The sequence below is a fragment of the Anolis carolinensis genome, unplaced genomic scaffold (assembly GCF_035594765.1).
Source record: "Anolis carolinensis isolate JA03-04 unplaced genomic scaffold, rAnoCar3.1.pri scaffold_7, whole genome shotgun sequence".
Lineage (NCBI taxonomy): Eukaryota > Metazoa > Chordata > Lepidosauria > Squamata > Dactyloidae > Anolis > Anolis carolinensis.
The window spans coordinates 3,262,982-3,290,685 of NW_026943818.1; the positions used below are offsets into that span (position 1 = coordinate 3,262,982).

At 42.6% G+C, this 27,704-nt stretch overlaps 1 protein-coding gene across 4 annotated transcripts; it reads left to right on the forward strand.

Moving 5' to 3' along the window:
* Positions 1–25,852, forward strand: traf2 (TNF receptor associated factor 2). 4 transcript variants are annotated; one of them, XM_062959066.1, is made up of 11 exons: positions 1–139; positions 2,888–3,109; positions 5,227–5,305; positions 5,404–5,502; positions 9,510–9,671; positions 11,572–11,646; positions 11,771–11,845; positions 14,477–14,854; positions 17,057–17,234; positions 19,711–19,859; positions 24,909–25,852. In XM_062959066.1, exons 2-11 carry the CDS (start codon positions 2,907–2,909, stop codon positions 25,125–25,127), a joined length of 1,617 nt encoding a protein of 538 aa, XP_062815136.1. In that variant the 5' UTR covers positions 1–139; positions 2,888–2,906; the 3' UTR covers positions 25,128–25,852. The 4 variants fall into 4 exon arrangements, with proteins under 4 accessions (XP_062815136.1, XP_062815135.1, XP_062815134.1 ...); XM_062959065.1 differs by lacking the exon at positions 1–139 and adding an exon at positions 532–679; XM_062959064.1 differs by lacking the exon at positions 1–139 and adding an exon at positions 795–1,123.
* Positions 25,853–27,704: the final 1,852 nt, after the last annotated feature.

Sequence of the window (27,704 nt, forward strand, 5' to 3'; positions counted from 1 at the left end):
GCCTTTCGAAGCTCAAGCCGCATTCTTATTGGCTGTGTCACCTGCCACTCAAAGCCAGCGCGTCGACGCCATTGGTTGGAAGCAGCCGGCACCGCCTCCGTGCTCCTCCTCCCTCCTCCCTTCAGGTTTCGTCATAACGGTATTTAACGATTCTCTATTGGTCATGTTTTTAAAGCAAGCTTCCTATAGGCGATCTTACTTGCCCGTCAGGGTTATCCGTGCTTTCATTGGTTGTGGTAAAGAAACGTCTATTGGGAGGCACGCCTCTACGCTGGGATAGGACGTTGGAAGAAAACACAGTAAGAGACTCATTGCGATTGGTTAGGGCTTATGCCAATCAAAGAATGTCTTAACGCGATTGGGTGGGATTCTTTATATTGGGCGGGACCAAACATCGATAGTAAAAAGTGATGAGCAATCTCAATGGGAGCGAGGCTGGAGTGCCTTAAGCTTCTGGGCATGCGCAGTAAGAAGGGAACCCGGAAGAAGGGAACGAGCCCTTTTCCCCCCTCAGTGTGGGCGTGGCCTATCTGCGTCCTTCATAATATGGTCCCTCCCACTTCCGGTCTGGACCAAGCTGGTCACAGAACAGCGAGGGACTTTTTTGAGGGGAGGGACAGGGCGGGGCTACTGAGGCCCGCTTCCGGTCCGCGCTCGAGAGGGCGACGCGGCTCAAGCGGTGAGTGGAGCGCCCCGGAGGACTAGAACTCCCAGCCTGCCGGTGGGAGGAGGCCCAAGGTGGGGACTGCAACTCCCAGTTCGCCTGAGGGATTCTGGGAGTGGCAGTCCAAAATGAAGGCACTTTCCTCCAAGCGTTGCCCTTGACCCTGCTGGGCATTCTGGGAGTTGTAGTCCCCTTCATTCCACCCGAAGGAGACATATCATCATGGAACATAATGGGCTTCCTCATTCAGAAGGGCTCACATTCAGAATTTAAATGTTTTTTGGGTTGCTGTATGGCCACGTTCCAGTAGCATTCTCTCCTGACATTTCGCCTGCATCTGTGGCAGGCATCCTCAGAGGTTGTGAGATCTGCTCGAAACTAGGACAGTGGGGTTTATATATATATCCCGGGATGCTTTGTATCTATACATGGTTTTACATGGTTTTACTGTATGTATGGGTAAGTGTGTACGTTTTGTATGTTTCACATGTTTTGATATGGTCAAAATTGACTAATCAATAACGAGTTGTTATATCCCTGTGGAATAATGTCCAGGGTGGGAGAAAGAACTCGTTTGTCTGTTGCAAGCAAGTGTGAATGTTGCCATTGGCCATCTCGATTAGCATTGAATGGCCTTGCAGCTTCAAAGCCTGGCTGCTCCCTGCCTGTTGGCAGTAAGCAGCCAGACCTTGAAGCTGCAAGGCTATTTAATGCTAATCAAAGGTGCTCAATAGCAACATTCACACTTGCCTCAAACAAAGAGTCCCTTCTCACAGAGCAGGTTAGTCGTGTTCTATCAAAGCTTTAATTACTTTCATGGGGAGCGACTGCTCATTTATGGCTCAGGGCCAATTAGATAACAACAAAACTCGGATCCTTTGATCCCATGATGAAGGACGAGATCTAGCAGCAAGTTCAGTTGATTTCAATGGGAAGCTGTGAATGGAGGCCGCCTTCAGCCTCGCGCTGGTTTCACTCTGACTCAATGCGCCCATGACACCGAGGCTTTTGCACTCATTAATATTAGTAATATTCCTAATGATACCTATGGATCTTCATCTCATCATCACTTGGGAGCCTGAGAGTGACCTCTGTATATTGAGAACGAAAGATATATCTTGGTATAATTTTATAAAGGTGCTGCTAATGATCATGTAATATAATGTTCCCACATAATGCTAGGATTATATGTGTGTGTGTGTGTGTGTATAATATAAAGCTAGGATTATATGACGTTCTAATGTTATGTAAGGACAATATGACATTCTATCATAATACAAGGGTAATATGTTGTTTTAATATAGTGCAAGGATAGTATGACATTCTATCATAATGCAAGGATAATTTGAAGTTCTATCATAATGTAAGGATAATTTGACATTCTAATATAATGCAAGGGTAATATGACGTTTTAATATAATGCAAGGATAGTATGACGTTCTATCATAATGCAAGGATAATATGACGTTCTATTATAATGCAAGCATAATATGACGTTCTATTATAATGCAAGGGTAATATGACGTTTTAATATAGTGCAAGGATAGTATGACGTTCTATCATAATGCAAGGATAATTTGATGTTCTAATATAATGCAACGATAATTTTATGTTCTATTATAATGCAAGGGTAATACGACGTTTTAATATAATGCAAGGATAGTATGACGTTCTCATAATGCAAGGATATTTTGACGTTCTAATATAATGTAAGGATAATTTGACATTCTAATATAATGCAAGGATAATTTGACGTTCTATCATAATGCAAGGGTAATATGTCGTCTTATTATAATGCAAGCATAATATGATGTCCTAACATAATGCTAGGCTAACCCATAAGCCACATTTCCCTTACAAGCGATGGCTTCTTATCATTGAAGAAATACAGTATGTATTATATACCTGTATTTGTATATAATGTAATCGTATTTGTTGAGCCCCGCCTCAAGGCATTAGGAGATGTGGGTAACAAACAAAATGTATTATTATTATTAATGTTTCTGAATAATAACAAATATTTTTTGAAAAAAGACTCTTCCCCAAAAGGGAAACCAAAAGGCATTCCCTTCCCAGCTTCTGGAGTCATGGCTCTATCGTGACTGAATGCAGGGTGTCATTACTCAATGTGTATCTATGTGCATATTGCAAAACCAAAGGGAGGCCTACGAAGGGCTGGGTGGAGGCCTGACGGTGCCGCTCCCTCCTGTTCCTCCCTCGCAGGGTCGATGTTGTGGCACACATGGCCTCCGCCGCCGCCGCCTCCGCCAACGTGACGCCACTGGGGTCCCTGGACGAGGACCAGGTCGGGTTCCCGAAGGAGATCCTGGGCACGGAGCTAGAGGGCAAGTACCTGTGTTCAGAGTGTGGGAACATCCTGCGGAGACCCTTCCAGGCCCAGTGCGGACACCGCTATTGCGCTAGCTGCCTTCAGAGGCTCATCAGGTACCCCTTGCCCTCCATAGCACTCTGTGTGTGTGTATGTGTGTGTGTACTATATATACTCGAGTATAAGCCTAGTTTTTCAGCCCTTTTTTTAAGACTGAAAAAGCCCCCCTCGGCTTATACTCGGGTGAGGGTCCTTGTTGGCTTATATTTGGGTCAGCTTATACTCAAGAATATATGGTACATTTATTATTTTTCTCTATTATTATTGGTATTATTACATTTATTATTTTTCTCTATTACCGTGTTTCCCCGAAAATAAGACAGTGTCTTATATTAATTTTTGCTCCCAAAGATGCTCTAAGTCTTATTTTCAGGGGATGTCTTTTTTTTCCATGAAGAAGAATTCACATTTATTGTTGAACATTTATTATATACTGTACAGTAGTTGTCATCATAAACCAGCATAACCAGACAAACTGTGAATCTTATCAAGAATTTCTTATTACTACCATTATTTCCATGTATATGGTACATGCATTTATTGATCCTGCATGCTCTGGTGTTCTGTCCAGTGGGCATGCTTCCAAACAAAAACTTTGCTAGGTCTTACTTTCAAGGGAGGCCTTATATTTAGCAATTCAGCAAAACCTCTACTAGGTCTTATTTTCTAGGGACGTCTTATTTTAGGGGAAACAGGGTATTGTTGCTACTATTACATTTATTTTACTCTATTTTTATTATTACAGTATTAATGCATTTACATTTCACTCTGATCTTATTATTATTATTACATTTATTCTTTTACTCTATTTATTATTACATGTATTATTTTCCTGTATTTATTATTATTATTATTATTATTATTACATTTATTCTTTTAATCTATTATTATTATTAAAAGGATACATAAGTGCATTTACATGGAAGAAGATGAGAATGATTTAATCAGAGTTGGACAGTCGTATCTTAGAGCTTTATGTAAATACTACTGATACCTCAATTAATGTAATTTTATTGGTATCTATTTTTATTTCTGAAATTTACCATTCTCAGCTTATACTGGAGTCAATGTTTTCCCAGTTTTTTGGTGGTAAAATTAGGTGCCTCAGCTTATATTCGGGTCGGCTTATACTCGAGTATATACGATAGTAGTATGTCCAGCAACATATATATGAAGACATATTACTATAATATATATGATAAATTACTGTGTTATTATAATATTCTCTTTGCCAATGTATTATACTACTATACTACTTTATTGCCATAAACATTTTATTATATATTGCTGGACAATTACTATAATGTATAATACAATATTTATATATGATGAGGCCAGCATCATCCCAAAGAGAGGGACTCACCACTACGTTGCACCTGGTAAATGTATATAATATGTGATGTGTATTATATTAGAACTGTTCAGAATTCAGGCCTTGTGTGTGTGTTTATATAATATATATTGTTATATATATATATATATATATTATTATTATTATTATTTGGGGATCCCTTTCTGCTTAGAATCCAGGTCTTGTTTGTGTATATGTGTGTGTGTGTGTGTATATACACAAACACACACACACAAATAATAATGTTTACTTCTTACCCGCCTCCCCTCGAGGCTTGAGTCACAACCCAGTTAAAAACAGGTAATTATAAAACATTATATAAAATACATCTATTATAATGTATTGCCATGAAATGCACACATTAAAATACACAGAACAAAGATTACAATACAGTAAATGCAAGACGTGACTGGTTATATTACATTATAGGATTTATATATTATATATTGGAGCCCCGGTGGCGCAGTGTGTTAAAGCACTGAGCTGCTGAACTTGCAGACCGATAGGTCGCAGGTTCTAATCTGGGGAGTGGTGTGAGCTCCCGCTGTTAGCTCCAGCTTCTGCCAACCTAGCAGTTTGAAAACATGCCAATGTGAGTAGATCAATAGGTACTGCTACAGCAGGGAGGTAATGGCGCTCCATGCAGTCATGCCGGCCACATGACCTGGAGATGTCTACGGACAACGCCGGCTCTTTGGCTTAGAAATAGAGATGAGCACCAACCCCCAGAGTCGGACACAACTGGACTTAACGTCAGGGGAAACCTTTACCATTACCTAAAATTTATATTGTTATTATTTATATTTATATTATTATTATCAGCTCGGGGCCTCAGAAGTGTGGTGCCTGCATCCAGGAGGGGATCTATGAAGATGGTGTCTCCATCCTGGAAACGGGTTCGGTAAGTAGAGGAAAAGGGAGCCGCCTTGTATAGTATGGCATAGTATTGAGCCGGGGCCATGAAACGTCTCTCATATTGCCTTCCTTTCCTCCGTTGAGGCCTTCCCGGACAATGCGGCCCGTCGCGAGGTGGAGAGCCTCCCCGCCATCTGCGCCAACGAGGGATGCGCCTGGAAAGGGACCATCAAGGAATACGAAGTAAGGACCCACACCCTCCCTCCCTGTTTCCCCTTCGTCCTTCGGATTAAAGTGCAATGTTATGTTGTTATTTATAAAAGGGAGATGTATGTAGGTGGAGTGAAAGGCTACTCTGTTGGCCACCGCTCTTTCCTAGATCTATGACACTCATGCTTCCTCCTCAATGCAGAGGTCATTCTCCTTTCTTTTTAAAATAAATAAATATAGATGCATAGATAGATGCATAGATAGATGCATAGGTAGATACATAGATAGATGCATAGATGGATACATAGGTAGATACATAGAGAGTTAGATATGTAGATCTATAGATAGGTAGGTAGGTAGATACATAGATAGACACATAGGTAGATGCATAGGTAGATACATCGGTAAATGGATGCATAGATGGATACATAGGTAGATACACAGAGACATAGATATGTAGATCTATAAGTAGGTAGATACATAGATAGACACATAGATGGATACATAGGTAGATACATCAGTAAATGGATGCATAGATGGATACATAGGTAGATACATAGAAACATAGATAAATAGATAGACACATAGGTAGATGCATAGGTAAATAGATACATAGAAGCATAGGTAGATACATAGGTAAATAGATGCATAGATACATAGGTAGATACATATAGATACATAGATGCATAGGTAGATACATAGGTAAATAGATGCATAGATGGATACATAGGTAGATACATAGACATAGAGACATAGATATGTAGATCTATAGATAGGTAGGTAGATACATAGATAGATAGACAGATAGATGCATAGATGGATACATAGGTTGATACATAGAGACATAGATATGTAGATCTATAGGTAGGTAGGTAGGTAGGTAGATATATATATATATATATATATATATATATATATAGACCCATAGGTAGATGCATAGGTAAATACATAGGTAAATAGATGCATAGATGGATACATAGACAAAGAGACATTGATATTTATTTATTTATTTACAGCATTTATATTCTGCCCTTATGTAGATCTATAGATAGGTAGGTAGGTAGATACATAGACATATAAGTAGATGCATAGGTAGATGCATAGGTAGATACATAGGCAAATAGATGCATAGATGGATACATAGGTAGAGACATAGATAAATAGATAGATGCATAGGTAGATGCATTAGGTAAATAGATACATAGATAGATGCATAGGTAAATACATAGGCAAATAGATGCATAGATGGATACATAGGTGGATACATAGACACATAAATAGATAGACGCATAGATAGATGCATAGATAGATACAAATAATAAACATCATAATAATAATAATTTATTTATTTATTACATCACTTCTACCCCGCCTTTCTCACCCATCAGGGGACTCAGGGCGGCTTAATAATAATAATAACAACAATAACAATAATAATGATGATGATGCAATTCCCAGGGTCCAATAGCAGTGAGCCATGGCAGTTCCAAGCTGCATCAGTTTTGCAATGTAGATGCACTTAATTGCCTTGAGCAATTAAAGTGGCTCCTAACTTCATTAATTCGGCAGAGTAGATGCCCTCTAGGAGCCCTCCAGTGCACCCCTTTGGTCAACCTTCGGCTTAGAAGCGGTTCTAGCATTGCATTAGACAGAGTTTCTTAGCGAGGGATTCTCTTTATTTGCATGGTTTTCCGCTTTTTGGGGGGGTCCTGAGCCCCTCTTTTGGGGGCCTCCCTGCAGCGGAACTCAGGGAAATCGCGGGACCTGTCACTTGCCTGCCTGCCTTCTTTCCTGCCAAGAATGTGGCCGTCATGCGCTGCCTCAGAGCCTCGGAAAGTCCCTCTTGCAAAACCGAGCCAGCCTGGAAAGTCCCTAAAACTCCGGGCCTCTGCTGTTTGAACCCTTTGGGAAGGAAGGAAGGCGGGAGAGAAAGAGTCCGAGGATCACATTCCACACTTGGTTTTGCTTTCTGTTCTGGGAGCGAGAAGGCGATCCCGCTCCTTGCCCTCTCCCCAATAGATTCCTTGCTATTTTGAGGGGGTCCTAAGAATAGTAGTAAAAATAATAATATGATTGAGAGGGAGGGATAGATAGATAGATAGGTAGATAGGATTGAGAGAGTAGATATAGTTGAGATAGATATATGTATATATAGAATCCTAGAGTTGGAAGGGATCTCCAAGACCCATCCAGTCCAACCCCCTTCTACTAGAAAGGACACAATCAAAGCTCTCCTGACAGATGGCCATCCAGAGAGCCATTAAAATGATGTGATTGAGAGGGAGAAATAGGTAGATGTGTATATGTATCTGATAGGATTGAGGTAGATATAAAAAGGTAAATGTAATACAGTAGAGTCTCACTTATCCAACACTCGCGTATCCAACGTTCTGGATTCTCCAACACATTTTTGTAGTCAATGTTTTCAATACATCGTGATATTTTGGTGCTAAATTCGTAAATACAGTAATTACTACATAGCATTACTTCATATTGAACTACTTTTTCTGTCAAATGTGTTGTATAACATGATATTTTGGTGCTTAATTTGTAAAATCATAACCTAATTTGATGTTTAATAGGCTTCTCCTTCATCTCTCCTTATTATCCAACATATTCGCTTATCCAACGTTCTGCCAGCCCGTTTATGTTGGATAAGTGAGACCCTACTGTATTACTAATATTATTACCATATAATGAAATAGTACAATATAATAATAATAATACTAATAATACAATATAATAATATTAATTATATATTATATTTTACATGTAATATTACTAATAATATTACAATATATTGATACTGTACAATATAGTAATTTATTACCAGTATTGTACTATGCTAATATAATATTGTATGTAAACTTAATTTGTAAGCCGCTCTGAGTCCCCTTCGGGGTGAGAAGGGCGGCATATAAATGTAGCAAATAAATAAATAATAAATAAATATAGTAAATTAATGCTTATATTGTGCTATTCTAATAATATATTGTATGTTCATTTGATTTGTAAGCCGCTCTGAGTCCCCTTCGGGGTGAGAAGAGTGGGATATAAATGTAGTAAGTAAGTAAGTAAATAAATAAAGGTAAAGGTAGATATATGCTTATTTATTTATTTAATACATTTATATCCCGCCCTTCTCACCCCGAAGGGGACTCAGAGCGGCTTACAAATTAAATTTACATACAATATTATATTATCAGCATAGCACAATACTGGCAATACATTACCATATTGTACTATATATATTGTAATATTATTAATAATATTAGATGTAATATATACTATATAACTAATATTATTATATTGTATTATTAGTATTATATTGTATTACAAAATAATATTATTAATATTATATGCATATACAATATATGGGGGGCCCTGGTGGCACAGTGTGTTAAAGCGCTGAGCTGCTGAACTTGCGGACCAAAAGGTGCCAGGTTCAAATTCCAGGAGTGGAATGAGCGCCCGCTGTTAGCCCCAGCTCCTGTCAACCTAGCAGTTTGAAAACATGCAAATGTGAGTAGATCAATAGGTACCGCTCCGGCGGGAAGGTAACAGTGCTCCATGCAGTCATGCCTATGGTCACATGACCTTGGAGGTGTCTACGGACAACGCGGGCTCTTCATCTTAGAAATGGAGATGAGCACCAACCCCAGAGTCGGACCGACTGGACTTAACGTCAGGGGAAAACCTTTACCTTTACCTTATTGTATTACAAAATATTATTAATATTATATGCATATACAATATATTATATATTATTATAAATTATATTGTATATATGTATATATGCATGTGTGTATGATATGATGGATACAGAATCTTAGAGTTGGAAGGGACCTCCAAAGGCATCCAGTCCAACCCCGTCATTCCATCAGAGCCCTCATAGAGATGATAGAACCTTCTGGGCCTTTGACTGGCCTTGGTGGGTTTGTGAGGCAGGCAGGCAGGCAGGGCAGCTGGCCACCCCGCTGCTCCTTCCCCCTCTTGTACTGAACGCAGCCTGTTGCCCCTTCCTTTCCTCCGCCCCGCAGAGCGGCCACGGCGGGAGCTGCCCCTGGGCGCTGGCCACTTGCCCTTCCTGCCGCGGCCCCGTCCGGCGGAGGGACCAGGAGCGCCACGCCGCCCGGGAGTGTCCCCAGCGGAGCCTCAGCTGCAAGTTCTGCAAGGCCCTCTGCCACTTCCCCCAGATCAAGGTACGCACCCCGGGGGAAAGGAAGGACATCATATCCTATTATCATTATTATTACTATTATTATATAATGCATTATTATATATTATGATATATTATTATATAATAACAGTAATAAAATAATATCTATCTATATATATAAAAGGGTAGTGAAATTTCGGCCTAGGACAAAACAACAAAACTACACATACCAGAAACACTGAACTTGGCAGCACAACCCCTCATCCATGCCTCTACGTTCATACAACAAAAAGAAAAGAAAAATAAAGTCCTAATTAGAGGGAGAGGAATAATTGTTTTTATCCAATTGCTGCCAGTTAGAAGGCTAAGCTCCACCCACTTGGTCTCCTAGCAACCCACTCAGTCCAGGGGACAGGCAGAGTTAGACCTCACTTAGGCCTATAAAATACAGATTATCAGATTTGAACTGGATTATATGGCAGTGTAGACTCAAGGCCCTTCCACACAGCTATATAACCCATTTATAATCTTATATTATCAGCTTTGAACTGGATTATCTTGACTCCACACTGCCAGATAATCCACTTCATTGTGCAGTCGGACACAACTGGACTTAATGTCAGGAGGAAACCTTTACCTTAGAATCATAGAATAGTAGAGTTGGAAGAGACCTCATGGGCCATCTAGTCCACCCCCCTGCCAAGAAGCAGGAAATCGCATTCAAAGCACCCCCGACAGATGGCCGTCCAGCCTCTGCTTAAAAGCCTCCAAAGAAGGAGCCTCCACCACGGCCCCGGGGAGAGAGTTCCACTGTCGAACAGCCCTTCTCACAGTGAGGAAGTTCTTCCTGATGTTCAGGTGGAATCTCCTTTCCTGTCATTTGAAGCCATTGTTCCCTTGTGTCCTAGTCTGCAGGGCAGCAGAAAGGAAGCTCCCTCCCTCCTCTCTATGGCTTCCCCTCACGTATTTGTACATGGCTATCATGTCTCCTCTCAGCCTTCTCTTCTGCAGGCTAAACATGCCCAGCTCTTTAAGCCTCTCCTCATAGGGCTTGTTCTCCAGACCTTTGATCATTTTAGTTGCCCTCCTCTGGACGCTCTCCAGCTTGTCAACATCTCCCTTCAACTGTGGTGCCCAAAATTGGACACATTCATTTCCCATACCACTTCATTTCCCATACCACCAGACTTCGCCACAGCAACGCGTGGCCGGACACAGCTAGTATATATATACAAATGTAATGTTCGTTTTACTATGGAGTAAACAACAAAACCACTGAACCAAATTACACCAAATTTGGCCACAAAAGACATAATCATCCAAAATATGTCTTTCAATAAAAAACCTAGAAAAATAGACATGCATAGGATGAGGAAGAGCCTTTCTCCCCCTAACTGCCAGTTAGAAAGGTAGGCTCTGCTGCCTTTAGCCCCTCCCCCTCAAACAATGGCCAAACAAGGATTCCCCTACAAAGGAAATAGCCAGGCTTCAAAGCAGCTCTTTGATTGAGGGTGCTACTCCAGCTACACCAGAAAACAGCCAGGCTTTGAGGCTGCAAGGCTCTTTACTGCTATTCCACCTGGCCAACAAATGATTCCCATAAGACACAGCAACGCGTGGCCGGGCAAAGCTAGTAATCATATATAATAATAGCAATTATTAATATTGTTATTATTATTGGACAGTCCAAGTAGTAGTCCAAGTATTTCTCATTATTAGTATTGGTGTTACTGTTGTTGTTATTATTAGAGAGTCCTATTGTTGTTGTTGTTAAAGACTTTGGGGGCGAAGAGGGAAGCGACCTCTTTATGGAGGCAGGAGGCAAAACACACCTTGAGTTTCATAGATCTAAGAAAACAGAAGTGAAAACCAAGACAGGTGGCAAAGCCGGGTCTTGTTCTGACTCCTTAAAGATGCTTTTTGTGTGTGTCGTTCCCCTCCAGGCCCACGACGAGGTCTGCCCCAAGTTCCCCCTCACCTGCGAGGGCTGTGGGAAGAGGAAGATCCCCAGGGAAAAGGTGAGCCTCAGGAATCTGTGGAGTCAGAGGCTGGATGGCCATCTGTCAGGAGGGATTGGGTCGTGTCCCCCTACTGGGCTGGGTGACGCATGGAGTGACAGAGGTGCCCGTTCTCTCCTTGCAGTTCCCGGAGCACGTCAAGAGCTGCAGCAAATGCAAAGCGCCCTGCAGATTCCAGCCCATCGGGTGCAACGTGGTGGTGAGTCCCTCTCGTTGGGATGAGGCCGGCCCCATCATATATAAATATTGTATTATACATTATAGTAATTGTCCAGCAATATATAATAAAAGGTTTATGGCAATATATTAGCATAGTAGTATAATACTACTACTATGCTACTATATTGCGATAAACATTGTATTATATATTGCTGGAGAATATTTTATACATTTTATTATGTATAATATAGGAGCCCCGGTGGTGAAGTGTGTTAAAGCGCTGAGCTGCTGAACTTGCAGACCGAAAGGTCCCAGGTTCAAATCCTGGGAGCGGAATGAGCGCCCGCTGTTAGCTCCAGCTCCTGCCAACCTAGCAGTTCGAAAACATGCCAATGTGAGTAGATCAATAGGTACCGCTCCGGTGGGAAGGTAACGATGGTGCTCCATGCAGTCATGCCGGCCACATGAACTGGAGGTGTCTACGGACAGCGCTGGCTCTTCGGCTTAGAAATGGAGATGAGCACCAACCCCCAGAGTCAGACATGACTGGACTTAACATCGGGGAAAACCTTTACCTTTTTAGTATAATACATAGTCAAAGAGAATATTATAGTAACAGTAATATATCATATATATACAGTAGAGTCTCGCTTATCCAACGTAAACTTTATCAGTCACCTCGTGTTTACAATATTTATATGGTGCACCTTACCCAGTCTACTTTTACAATCTCTTCATTTTAATCCATGTTTTTATTAGTTTTTGTTTTTATTGTCTAATGTTTAAATTTTTTTTAATTGTGCATGTTTTTGTCTATTGCTGTGTTTTATACTGCTAGTGTTTTTATTCGGGCTTGGCCCCATGTAAGCCACCCTGAGTCCCCTTTGGGGAGATAGAGGCGGGGTATAAAAATAAAGTTGTTATTATTATTATTATTATTATTATTATTATTATTATTATTATTATTATTAAACGGGCCGGCAGAACGTTGGATAAGCGAATATGTTGGATAATAAGGAGGGATTAAGGAAAAGCCTATTAAACATCAAATTAGATTATGATTTTACAAATTAAGCACCAAAACATCATGTTAGACAACAAATTTAACAGAAAAAGTAGTTCAATACACAGTAATGCTATGTAGTAATTACTGTATTGACAAATTTAGCACCAAAATATCACAATGTATTGAAAACATTGACTACAAAAATGCATTGGATAATCCAGAATGTTGGATAAGCAAGGCTTGGATAAGTGAGTCTCTACTGTATTATATATTAGACCGTGAAAACATGGCTGTCTGCACAAGCTTTTAACGAGTAATACGATAATGTTGACATGGTCCGATTTAAGGCTGAAGCATGAGTTTTAATGGATCTAATTTACATGTTTTAAATGTTATAATGTATTTTAGTGATGTATTTTTATAGTTTTAATTGATGATATGTACTGTTTTTGTTTTTGTTTATTATGTTCTTGGCATTAAATGTTGCCAACTGTTGTAAGCTGCCCCGAGTCCCCCCCAGGCGAGAAGAGCGGGGTATAAATGCTGGAAATAAGTCTATACGTTATAGTAATATGTCTTCATATATATGTTGCTGGACATATTACTATTTTATCTATATCTCAAGGCAGCTTATTACTAGATATATACATACACACATAATGCTAGACATATCACACACATATATCTGAAGACACTATATATATGTGTGTGTGAAGTATTACTATATATATATATAGTATATATGATAGTAATATCTTCTTCAGTAATACAGTATATACGTAATAGTAATGTCTTTTCTTCAGTAATTCTGTATATCGTTGTACATTGCATGTACACACACACACACAGGGTTGCTGAAGACGTATTACCATATTGCTGAAAACATTACTATAATAGATATATAGTACATATAGATATTACTGAAGAGGACATACAACTATCATATATATGTATGTGTGTATATATATGTATAAATATAATAATAATAATAATAATAATAATAATAATAATAATAATAATAATTTTATTTTTCTACCCCGCCACCGTGTGTGTGTGTGTGTGTATATATATATGTATAAATATATATATTACTGAAGAAGGCCTATTACTATAATATACTGCTGGGTATATTACTATCCTATATATATATCACATGTGTGTGTGTGTGTATATATATATATGTATAAATATATATATTACTGAAGAAGGCCTATTACTATAATATACTGCTGGGTATATTACTATCCTATATATATATCACATGTGTGTGTGTGTGTATATATATATATATGTATAAATATGTATTTTACTGAAGAAGGCTTACTATAATATATTGCTGGGCATATTACTATCCTATATATATATATATATATATAGGATATATATATATATATATATATATATAGAGAGAGAGAGAGAGAGAGAGAGAGAGAGAGAGAGAGAGAGAGAGAGAGGAATGTTTACATGTTGTCCTTTGACCCAAAGCAATTTTAACATGTACTGCTTTGTATTTTCGGGCTTCTGACCCGTGTAGCTACCCCGAGTCCATGCTGGGAGATGGTGGCGGGGTAGAAAAATAAAATTATTATTATTATTATTATTATTATTATTATTATTATTATTATTATATAGGTGTGTGTATATTGTTGGTCCTCTTCCTGGCAGGTGGAGAACGAGAGCCTCCCGGAGCACGAGGGCCGGAGCCTGGCGGAGCACCTCTACCTGCTGCTGGGCTTTGTGCTGAGCCTGCGCCCGGAGCCCCCCCGAGCCGCCCCCTTTTCCGGTCCGGGCCCCCTCTCGGTGCCGGAGGAGGGCTCCCCGTTGCAGCTGCGGGGCGGGGGCCCCCTCCTCCTCTCGGGCCCCGAGCCCCCCGGCTTCCTGGAGCTGCTGGGCCGGTGTCAGGTCCTGGAGCAGAAGGCGGCCACCTTCGAGAACATCGTCTGCGTCCTCAACCGGGAGGTGGAGCGGGGGGCCCTGGCCGCCGAGGCCCACCTCCACCAGCACCGCCTGGACCAGGAGAAGATCGAGGCCCTCAGCACAAAGGTGAAGAGATTGCCATTAGTAGGAGTATTACTTCGTATATTATTTATTTTATTTATTTACAGCATTTATATTCCGCCCTTCTCACCCCGAAGGGGACTCAGGGCGGATCACATTCCACATATAGGCAAACATTCAATGCCTTTTAACATAGAACAAAGACAAACAAACATAGGCTCCGAGCGGGCCTCGAACTCATGACCTCCTGGTCAGAGTGATTCATTGCAGTTAATTGCACTGGCTTGCTCTCCCACCTGCGCCACAGCCTGGGTATTATTATATCATATATTATATAATTGCCTATTATATATTACATGTAATATTACTAATATTGCAGTCTAATGATATAGGCCCGGGCTGTGGCGCAGGCTGGAGAGCAAGCCAGCTGCAACCAGCTGCAATGAATCACTCTGACCAGGTCATGAGTTCGAAGCCTGCTCGGAGCCTATGTTTGTTTGTCTTTGTTCTATGTTAAAAGGCATTGAATGTTTGCCTTATATGTGTAATGTGATCCGCCCTGAGTCCCCTACGGGGTGAGAAGGGCGGAATATAAATGCTGTAAATAAATAAATAATAAATAGCACAAAATAGGAATATATAATACTAATATTGTGCTATGCTAACAATATAATATATTGCATGTCCATATAACCTGTAAGCTGCTCTGAGTCCCTTTTGGGGTCAGAAGGGCGGGATATAAATGCTGTAAATAAATAAATAATATAGTAGAGTCCCACTTATCCAACACTTGCTTATCCAACATTCTGGATTATCCAACGCATTTTTGTAGACAATGTTTTCAATGCATCATGATATTTTGGTACTAAATTCATAAATACAGTAATTACTACACAGCATTACTGTGTATTGAACTACTTTTTCTGTCAAATTTGTTGTATAACATGAAGTTTTGGTGCTTAATTTGTAAAATCATAACCTAATTTAATGTTTAATAGGCTTTTCCTTAATCTCTCCTTACTATCCAACATATTCGCTTATCCAACGTTCTGCCGGCCTGTTTATGTTGGATAAGCGAGACTCTACTGTAATACTAATATTGTGCTATGCTAACAATATAATATATTGCATGTCCATATAACCTGTAAGCCGCTCCGAGTCCCTTTCGGGGTCAGAAGGGTGGGATATAAATGTCGTAAATAAATAATAGTTACATATTGTTATATTATTATATCTCTTATATTATTATTATTTGTTGGGAAGGCACCATTCAATCCCTCTCCCAATAGATGGACATCCAGCTATAGATGGCCATAGGTATGAGATAGATAGATAGATAGATAGATAGATATATTTATTTACTACATTTATATCCCGCTCTTCTTTCTCACCCCAGAGGGGACTCGGAGCGGCTTACAAATCAAATGTACATACAATATATTATTAGCATAGCACAATATAAGCGTTAAATTACTATATTGTACTATATCATTATATGGTAATATTATTAGTAATAATATATATATATATATAGTATTATTATTAGTATAATATTGTATTACATTATAATATTATTATCAATATTATATGTATATACAATATATTATGTATTTATAAATTATATAGTCCTAGAGTTGGAAGAAGACCCTAAGGGGCTGTCCAGTCTGACTCGATTCTGTAACGCAGGAAAGCCCTCCTGACAGATGGCCACCCAGCCATAGATAGATGATAGATAGATGTATCACAGAATTCTAGAGTTGGAAGGGACCCCCAAGGACCACCCAGTCCAAACCCCTTCTGCTATCAAGGAAGGCGCCATCTGATCCCTCCCAACAGATGGCCATCCGGCCTTAGAAATGAACATGATTGAAAGAAAGAGACTATATATGTGTGTGTGTGATAAATATATCCCAGCATTAGAAGGGATCCCCAATGGCCATCCAGTCCAACCCCCTTCTGCTATCAAGCAAGGCGCCATCTGATCCTTCCCAATGGATGGCCATCCGGCCTTAGATAAATGAACATGATTGAAAGAGAGAGACTATATATATGTGTGTGTTTGTGATAAATATATCCTAGCATTAGAAGGGATCCCCAAGGGCCATCCAGTCGAACCCCCTTCTGCTATCAAGGAAGGTGCCATCTGATCCTTCCCGACGGATGGCCAGTCAGCCACATCAGTGTTGAAGAGGGATTTGGGGAAGGGTCCGTGTAACTTTGCCTTCCTTCCTTCCTTCTCTGTGGCAGGTGCGGCAGCTGGAGCGGAGCCTGGCCTCGAAGGACCTGGCCCTGGCGGAGATGGAGCACAGCCTGCAGGAGATGGAGGCCGCCTCCTTCGACGGGATCTTCATCTGGAAGATCTCGGACTTCGCCAAGAAGCGCCAGGAGGCCGTCGCTGGGCGCTCCCCGGCCATCTTCTCCCCAGGTGGGCCTCTACCCGGGCGGCTTTGGGGCTCCCGGGGTCGGAAACCCAACCTTTGGGGTGCCCTTCCGGACACCAGAAGAAAGCCTTCCCAGTATGTCTCTATATACACACATAAATATAACATATAATATACATATAATATTGTATATACATATATTATTATAATGGAACACAATATTACACTACTAATAATTCAATATACAGTAGAGTCTCACTTATCCAACATAAACGGGCCGGCAGAACGTTGGATAAGCGAATATGTTGGATAATAAGGAGAGATTAAGGAGAAGCCTATTAAACATCAAATGAGGTTATGATTTTACAAATTAAGCATGTTATACAACATCATGTTATACAACAAATTTGACAGAAATAGTAGTTCAATATGCACTAACGCTACGTAGTAATTACTGTATTTACAAATTTAGCACCAAAATATCATGATGTATTGAAAACATTGACTACAAAAATGCGTTGGATAATCCAGAACGTTGGATAAGCAAATGTTGGATAAGTGAGACTCTACTGTAATAATATTATATATTATATATTAAATTTAATATTACTAATAATATTACCCTATAATGATATTATAGGGGCCCCTGGTGGCACAGTGTGTTAAAGCACTGAGCTGCTGAACTTGCGAACTGAAAGGTCCCAGATTCAAATCCCGGGAGCGGAATGAGCACCCGCTGTTAGCCCCAGCTCCTGCCAACCTAGCAGTTCGAAAACATGCCAATGTGGGTAGATCAATAGGTACCACTCCAACGGGAAGGTAACATTGGCGCTCCATGCAGTTATGCCAGTGGCCACATGACCTGGAGGTGTCTATGGACAATGCTGGCTCTTTGGCTAAGAAATGGAGATGAGCACCAACCCCCAGAGTCAGACATGACTGGACTTAACGTCAGGGGAAACCTTTACCTTTACCTTATAATATTGTATATACAGTAGAGTCTCACTTATCCAACATAAACAGGCCGGCAGAAAGTTGGATAAGCGAATATGTTGGATAATAAGGAGAGATTAAGGAGAAGCCTATTAAACATCAAATTAGGTTATGATTTTACAAATTAAGCACCAAAGCATCATGTTTTACCACAAATCTGGTAGAAAAAGTAGTTCAATATGCAGTAATGCTACGTAGTAATTACTGTATTTATGAATTTAGCACCAAAATATCAGGATATATTGAAAACATTGACTACAAAAATGAGTTGGATAATCCAGAACGTTGGATAAGTGAGTGTTGGATGAGACTCTACTGTACATATAATATTGATTATAATATTATAATGGAATACAATATTATACTACTAATAATACAATATAATAATTGTAATTACAGTAGGGTCTCACTTATCCGCTTTGAGTCTCCTCGGAGAGAAAGGCGGGGTAGAAGTGATGTAAATAAATAAATATAAACGGGCTGGCAGAATATTGGATAAGCGAATATGTTGGAAAATAAGGAGGCATTAAGGAAAAGCCTATTAAACGTCAAATTACGTTATGATTTTACAAATTAAGCATCAAAACATCATGTTATACAACAAATTTGACAGAAAAAGTAGTTCAATAAACAGTAATGTTATGTTGTAATTACTGTATTTACGGATTTAGCACCAAAATATCACGATATATTGAAAACATTGACTACAAAAATGCGTTGGACAATCCAGAACGTTGGATAAGTGAGACTCAACTGTATATATTATATATTAAATGTAATATTACTAATAATATTACCATATAATGATATACCCTGTTTCCCCTAAAATAAGACAACCCCAGAAAATAAGACCTAGTAGAGGTTTTGCTGAATTGCTAAATATAAGGCCTCCCCCAAAAGTAAGACCTAGCCAAGTTTTTTGTCTGGAAGCATGCCCGCCAAACAGAACACCAGAGCATGCAGGATCGGTAAATGTACGTACCATAAAGTGTTGTACATGGAAATATTGGTAGTAACAAGAAATTCTTGATAGGATTCACAGTTAGTCTGGTTATGCTGATTTATGATGACAACTACTGTACAGTATATAATAAATGTTCATTTTTTTGTTCAACAATAAATGTGAAGTCTTCTTCATGGAAAAATAAGACATCCCCTGAAAATAAGACCTAGAGCATCTTTGGGAGCAAAAATTAATATAAGACACTGTCTTATTTTCGGGGAAACACGGTAGTACAATATAGTAACTGAATGTTTATATTGTGCTATGCTATGTTAATTTGATTTGTAAGCCGCTCTGAGTCCTCTTCGGGGTGAGAAGAGCGGGATATAAATGTAGTAAATAAATAAATATGTGTGTCTATATGTTTGTATGTCTAAGTGTGACTGCCTGTATGAACCACCAATGCTTTTATGATGCCACTGGGAAATAAAAGTTATGGGAGGGAGGGAGAAGACCACAACATCATGATGATGATGATGATGTTGGTGACGACCATGACGGCCTGCTCTCCCTCCTCCTCGCAGCCTTCTACACCGGGAAATACGGCTACAAGATGTGCCTCCGCATCTACCTCAACGGGGACGGCACGGGGCGGGGCACCCACCTCTCGCTCTTCTTCGTGGTCATGCGCGGCCCCTGCGACGCCCTCCTGCGCTGGCCCTTCAACCAGAAGGTAGGGGATGGACTGGATGGCCTTTGGGGGCCTTTTCCAAATCTACAATACTGTGTCATATCTATGGCTGGATGCCCATCGGTCAGGAGGGCTTGGATGGCAGAATTTGGATGGATTAGATGTCCTTTGGGGGTCCCTTTCACTTCTAGGGTTCTATTATTGTTGTTGTTATTATTGACACAACGGCATTGTATGACACAGCAAACAAGATAGATATGCTGGATTTCGTATCACAAAATCTCACGTCAATCACTTCCCAAGCGTTTAGGACTGTGTGTGTGTTGTTATTATTATTATTACAGTAGAGTCTCACTTATCCAAGGTAAACGGGCCAGCAGAAGCTTGGATAAGCAAATATCTTGGATAATAAGGAAAAGCCTATTAAACATCAAACTAGGTTATGATTTGACAAATTAAGCACCAAAACATCATGTTATACAACAAATCTGACAGAAAAAGTAGTTCAATATGCAGTAATGTTATGTTGTAATGTCTGTATTTACGAATTTAGCACCAAAATATCACGATGTATTGAAAACATTGACTACAAAAATGGCTTGGATAATCCAGAGGCTTGGATAAGTGAGGCTCTACTGTAATAGTGCTATAAAACAATAATAGTAATAATAATAATAATGACTTTATTTATATCCCGCCACCATCTCCCAGAAGGGACTCAAGGTGGCTTACAGAACCGCACATAATAGTGCTATAAAACATATTATTATTATTATTATTATAACTTTATTTATATCCTTCCACCATCTCCCAGAAGGGACTCAAGGCAGCTTCTGGGAGATGGTGGCAGGATATAAATAAAGTCATTATTATTATTATTATTATTATTATTATTATTATTATTATTATTCAGATTGAGCAGTACCTTCCTTCCTAGCCGACGATGGTGGTCCTTGGGGGTCCCTTCGACCTCTAGGATTCTATTCTTATTAGGCAGAGGTTGGTGGGTTGGGTCATGCCTTGCATTGAACATGTTTTAATTATTTTTAAATTGTTGTTGTATGTTTTTTCTCGATGTATTTATTGCTGTGTTTGAATTTGTTTTTACTGTTGTGTATTTTTATATTGTTTGGGCACGGTCCCTTTGTAAGCCGCCTCGAGTCCCCTTGGGAAGATGGGGCGGAATATAAGAATAAAGTATTATTATTATTATTATTATTTTATTATTCCTGGCAGAAGGGGTGGGACTGGATGGCCTTTGGGGAGTCTCCAAAGGGTCCCAGGCTTGTTGCCCTTTCCCTCGAAGGGGTGGGACTGGGTGGCCTTTGGGGGGTCTCCAGGGGTCCCAGGCTTGTTGCCCTTTCCCTCGAAGGGGTGGGACTGGGTGGCCTTTGGGGGTCTCCAGGGGTCCCAGGCTTGTTGCCCTTTCCCTCGAAGGGGTGGGACTGGGTGGCCTTTGGGGGGTCTCCAGGGGTCCCAGGCTTGTTTCCCTCGAAGGGGTGGGACTGGGTGGCCTTTGGGGGGTCTCCAGGGGTCCCAGGCTTGTTGCCCTTTCCCTCGAAGGGGTGGGACTGGGTGGCCTTTGGGGGGTCTCCAGGGGTCCCAGGCTTGTTGCCCTTTCCCTCGAAGGGGTGGGACTGGGTGGCCTTTGGGGGGTCTCCAGGGGCCCCAGGCTTGTTGCCCTTTCCCTCGAAGGGGTGGGACTGGGTGGCCTTTGGGGGGTCTCCAGGGGTCCCAGGCTTGTTGCCCTTTCCCTCGAAGGGGTGGGACTGGGTGGCCTTTGGGGGGTCTCCAGGGGTCCCAGGCTTGTTGCCCTTTCCCTCGAAGGGGTGGGACTGGGTGGCCTTTGGGGGGTCTCCAGGGGTCCCAGGCTTGTTGCCCTTTCCCTCGAAGGGGTGGGACTGGATGGCCTTTGGGGAGTCTCCAGGGGTCCCAGGCTTGTTGCCCTTTCCCTCGAAGGGGTGGGACTGGGTGGCCTTTGGGGAGTCTCCAGGGGTCCCAGGCTTGTTGCCCTTTCCCTCGAAGGGGTGGGACTGGGTGGCCTTTGGGGAGTCTCCAGGGGTCCCAGGCTTGTTGCCCTTTCCCTCGAAGGGGTGGGACTGGGTGGCCTTTGGGGGGTCTCCAGGGGTCCCAGGCTTGTTGCCCTTTCCCTCGAAGGGGTGGGACTGGGTGGCCTTTGGGGGGTCTCCAGGGGTCCCAGGCTTGTTGCCCTTTCCCTCGAAGGGGTGGGACTGGGTGGCCTTTGGGGGGTCTCCAGGGGTCCCAGGCTTGTTGCCCTTTCCCTCGAAGGGGTGGGACTGGGTGGCCTTTGGGGGGTCTCCAGGGGTCCCAGGCTTGTTGCCCTTTCCCTCGAAGGGGTGGGACTGGGTGGCCTTTGGGGGGTCTCCAGGGGCCCCAGGCTTGTTGCCCTTTCCCTCGAAGGGGTGGGACTGGGTGGCCTTTGGGGGGTCTCCAGGGGTCCCAGGCTTGTTGCCCTTTCCCTCGAAGGGGTGGGACTGGGTGGCCTTTGGGGGGTCTCCAGGGGTCCCAGGCTTGTTGCCCTTTCCCTCGAAGGGGTGGGACTGGATGGCCTTTGGGGGGTCTCCAGGGGTCCCAGGCTTGTTGCCCTTTCCCTCGAAGGGGTGGGACTGGGTGGCCTTTGGGGGGTCTCCAGGGGTCCCAGGCTTGTTGCCCTTTCCCTCGAAGGGGTGGGACTGGGTGGCCTTTGGGGGGTCTCCAGGGGTCCCAGGCTTGTTGCCCTTTCCCTCGAAGGGGTGGGACTGGATGGCCTTTGGGGGGTCTCCAGGGGTCCCAGGCTTGTTGCCCTTTCCCTCGAAGGGGTGGGACTGGATGGCCTTTGGGGGGTCTCCAGGGGTCCCAGGCTTGTTGCCCTTTCCCTCGAAGGGGTGGGACTGGATGGCCTTTGGGGGGTCTCCAGGGGTCCCAGGCTTGTTGCCCTTTCCCTCGAAGGGGTGGGACTGGGTGGCCTTTGGGGGGTCTCCAGGGGTCCCAGGCTTGTTGCCCTTTCCCTCGAAGGGGTGGGACTGGGTGGCCTTTGGGGGGTCTCCAGGGGTCCCAGGCTTGTTGCCCTTTCCCTCGAAGGGGTGGGACTGGGTCGCCTTTGGGGGGTCTCCAGGGGTCCCAGGCTTGTTGCCCTTTCCCTCGAAGGGGTGGGACTGGGTGGCCTTTGGGGGGTCTCCAGGGGTCCCAGGCTTGTTGCCCTTTCCCTCGAAGGGGTGGGACTGGGTGGCCTTTGGGGGTCTCCAGGGGTCCCAGGCTTGTTGCCCTTTCCCTCGAAGGGGTGGGACTGGGTGGCCTTTGGGGGGTCTCCAGGGGCCCCAGGCTTGTTGCCCTTTCCCTCGAAGGGGTGGGACTGGGTGGCCTTTGGGGGGTCTCCAGGGGTCCCAGGCTTGTTGCCCTTTCCCTCGAAGGGGTGGGACTGGGTGGCCTTTGGGGGGTCTCCAGGGGTCCCAGGCTTGTTGCCCTTTCCCTCGAAGGGGTGGGACTGGGTGGCCTTTGGGGGGTCTCCAGGGGTCCCAGGCTTGTTGCCCTTTCCCTCGAAGGGGTGGGACTGGGTGGCCTTTGGGGGGTCTCCAGGGGTCCCAGGCTTGTTGCCCTTTCCCTCGAAGGGGTGGGACTGGGTGGCCTTTGGGGGGTCTCCAGGGGTCCCAGGCTTGTTGCCCTTTCCCTCGAAGGGGTGGGACTGGGTGGCCTTTGGGGGGTCTCCAGGGGTCCCAGGCTTGTTGCCCTTTCCCTCGAAGGGGTGGGACTGGATGGCCTTTGGGGGGTCTCCAGGGGTCCCAGGCTTGTTGCCCTTTCCCTCGAAGGGGTGGGACTGGGTGGCCTTTGGGGAGTCTCCAGGGGTCCCAGGCTTGTTGCCCTTTCCCTCGAAGGGGTGGGACTGGGTGGCCTTTGGGGGGTCTCCAGGGGTCCCAGGCTTGTTGCCCTTTCCCTCGAAGGGGTGGGACTGGATGGCCTTTGGGGGGTCTCCAGGGGTCCCAGGCTTGTTGCCCTTTCCCTCGAAGGGGTGGGACTGGGTGGCCTTTGGGGAGTCTCCAGGGGTCCCAGGCTTGTTGCCCTTTCCCTCGAAGGGGTGGGACTGGATGGCCTTTGGGGAGTCTCCAGGGGTCCCAGGCTTGTTGCCCTTTCCCTCGAAGGGGTGGGACTGGATGGCCTTTGGGGAGTCTCCAGGGGTCCCAGGCTTGTTGCCCTTTCCCTCGAAGGGGTGGGACTGGATGGCCTTTGGGGAGTCTCCAGGGGTCCCAGGCTTGTTGCCCTTTCCCTCGAAGGGGTGGGACTGGGTGGCCTTTGGGGGTTCTCCAGGGGTCCCAGGCTTGTTGCCCTTTCCCTCGAAGGGGTGGGACTGGGTGGCCTTTGGGGAGTCTCCAGGGGTCCCAGGCTTGTTGCCCTTTCCCTCGAAGGGGTGGGACTGGATGGCCTTTGGGGAGTCTCCAGGGGTCCCAGGCTTGTTGCCCTTTCCCTCGAAGGGGTGGGACTGGATGGCCTTTGGGGAGTCTCCAGGGGTCCCAGGCTTGTTGCCCTTTCCCTCGAAGGGGTGGGACTGGATGGCCTTTGGGGAGTCTCCAGGGGTCCCAGGCTTGTTGCCCTTTCCCTCGAAGGGGTGGGACTGGGTGGCCTTTGGGGAGTCTCCAGGGGTCCCAGGCTTGTTGCCCTTTCCCTCGAAGGGGTGGGACTGGATGGCCTTTGGGGAGTCTCCAGGGGTCCCAGGCTTGTTGCCCTTTCCCTCGAAGGGGTGGGACTGGATGGCCTTTGGGGAGTCTCCAGGGGTCCCAGGCTTGTTGCCCTTTCCCTCGAAGGGGTGGGACTGGATGGCCTTTGGGGAGTCTCCAGGGGTCCCAGGCTTGTTGCCCTTTCCCTCGAAGGGGTGGGACTGGATGACCTTTGGGGAGTCTCCAGGGGTCCCAGGCTTGTTGCCCTTTCCCTCGAAGGGGTGGGACTGGATGGCCTTTGGGGAGTCTCCAGGGGTCCCAGGCTTGTTGCCCTTTCCCTCGAAGGGGTGGGACTGGATGGCCTTTGGGGGGTCTCCAGGGGTCCCAGGCTTGTTCCGGCCCCCTCCCCGAAGCCCACGGTGCCTCTCTCTGTCTCTCGCAGGTGACCCTGATGCTGCTGGACCAGAACCACCGTGAGCACGTGATTGACGCCTTCCGGCCGGACGTCTCCTCTTCGTCCTTCCAGCGTCCGGTCAGCGACATGAACATCGCCAGCGGCTGCCCGCTCTTCTGCCCCCTGTCCGTCATGGAGAGCCAGAACTCTTACTTGCGGGACGACACCATCTTCGTCAAGGCCATCGTGGACCTCGCCGGACTCTGAGGTGCCGTGAAACTCAATCATTCTTCGTGGTGCTGACCGCTATGCCTTGGGGTGGGGAAGAACACCCTTCTCCGTCCCTCATATCTATATAATTCGAACCCGGGGAAGCAGTCCGGAGTGGATCCGGCCGCCGGGCAGAAGGATACGCCGAGGGGCAGGAGACCCCCAAAGCACCGTATAAGAGAGAGATCTGTAGTTGATAGATTTCAAATTGCAAATCAATGTCAACAAAAGGGCTCTATTATAGATCTAGGCCGGGCATGGGCAAACTTGGGCCTTCGCTCCGGGTGTTTTGGACTTTCCGAACAGCCTCGGGCCCTTTCCTTTCCCCCCTCAGCCGCTTAAGCGGCTGAGGGGGGAAAGGAAGGGGCCCGAGGCTGTTCGGAAAGTCCAAAACACCCGGAGCGAAGGCCCAAGTTTGCCCATGCCCCCCATTCGAAGGCCTGCTTTGTGCAAAGGCAGACGCCTTTCTCCCCTCTTTCCAAACTGACCGCTCTGTTTACATCTCTCCCCTTTGGGGACGGCAAATGTGGGTGGACCCACGTCCCCACCTATTATTATTATTATTTGTGTGGGGTGGGTGGGTGGACTCGCTTCTATGGGGTTAGCGGTGCGGCCGAGAGTGGATCCGGGCGGCCCCTTTTCCCCTTTATATCCCGATCCCAGATGCAATAATTTCGTGCGGAGATTCAATAAAAGCAAAAGGTTTGGTTGTTTTTGTAAAAAAAATATATATATATATAATGCAAACCTTTCCTCCTCTTTACAGTATATTTGGGTAATATTATGATGTTGAGGTATTTGTTATTATTAGCACTAGTATATTGAGGTTATTATTATTTATTATTATTATTTATTAGCGACATTTATATCCCGCCCTTCTCACCCCGAAGGGGACTCAGGGCGATTAACAAGTATATACACATACAATATATTATATTATATATATATAATCTATTATTAAATAATAGATTATATATACACTATTATAATTGTATATTTATATTATATGTAATATTACTAATAATATTGCAATATAGTTGTATAGTACAATATAATACCATATAATGCTTATATAGTACTTATATTGTGCTATATTATAATCTATTATATTTATTTATTATTTATTAGCAACATTTATATCCTACCCTTCTTACCCCAAAGGGGACTCTGGGCGGTTTAGAAGTATATATACATACAATATATTATATTGTACGACTTTATTGCAATATTATTAGTAATATTGCATGTAATATAAATATACAATAATAATAGTGAATTATTATTATACTTATTATACATATAATCTATTATTATTATATATACCCTTCTTACCCCAAAGGGCAGTTTACAAGTATATATACATACAATATATTATGTTATACGACTATATTGCAATATTATTAGTAATATTGCATGTAATATAAATATACAGTTATAATAGTGAATTATTATTATATTTATTATACATATAATCATTGTTATATATACAGTATAATCTATTTTATTTATTTATTATTTGCGACATTTATATCCCGCCCTTCTCACCCCGAAGGGGACTCAGGGCGATTTACAAGTATATACACATACAATATATTATATTATATATAATTATATATATAATCTATTATTAAATAATAGATTATATATACACTATTATAATATATATTATATGTAATATTACTAATAATATTGCAATATAGTTGTATAGTACAATATAATACCATATAATGCTTATATAGTGCTATACTAATAATATAATATATTGTTTGGGAAGCAGAAATGCAAACCTTTCCTCCTCTTTACGGTATATTTGGGTAATATTATTATGAGATTGAGGTATTTGTTACTTATTAGCACTAGTATATTGAGGTTATTATACTTATATATAGATATACACAATTATAATATATATTATATATACACTAATATAATTGTATATTTATATTATATGTAATATTACTAATAATATTGCAGTATAGTTAGATTGAGGTATTTGTTACTATTAGCACCAGTATATTGAGGTTATTATACTTATATATAGATATACACAATTATAATATATATTATATATACACTATTATAATTGTATATTTATATTATATGTAATATTACTAATAATATTGCAATATAGTTGTATAGTACAATATAATACCATATAATGCTTATATAGTGCTTATATTGTGCTATATTATAATCTATTATATTTATTTATTATTTATTAGCGACATTTATATCCCGCCCTTCTCACCCCAAAGGGGACTCAGGGCAGTTTACAAGTATATACACATACAATATATTATAGTATATATAATTATATATATAATCTATTATTATATAATAGATTATATAATAGATTATATATACACTATTATAATATATATTATATATACACTATTATAATTGTATATATTATATGTAATATTACTAATAATATAGTAATATAGTTGTATAGTACAATTTAATACTATATCATGCTTATATAGTATAATATATTGTTTGGGAAGCAGAAATACAAATCTTTCCTCCTCTTTCCGGTATATTTGGGTAAATATTATTATGAGGTTGAGTTATTTG

What these genes read in the sequence shown, in the direction of transcription:
- traf2 (XM_062959064.1), top strand. An exon ending in GCCACTTCCCCCAGATCAAG is followed by an intron (nt 9,672 to 11,571) that starts GTACGCACCCCG and finishes GTTCCCCTCCAG; the next exon opens with GCCCACGACGAGGTCTGCCC. An exon ending in TCGAGGCCCTCAGCACAAAG is followed by an intron (nt 14,855 to 17,056) that starts GTGAAGAGATTG and finishes TCTCTGTGGCAG; the next exon opens with GTGCGGCAGCTGGAGCGGAG.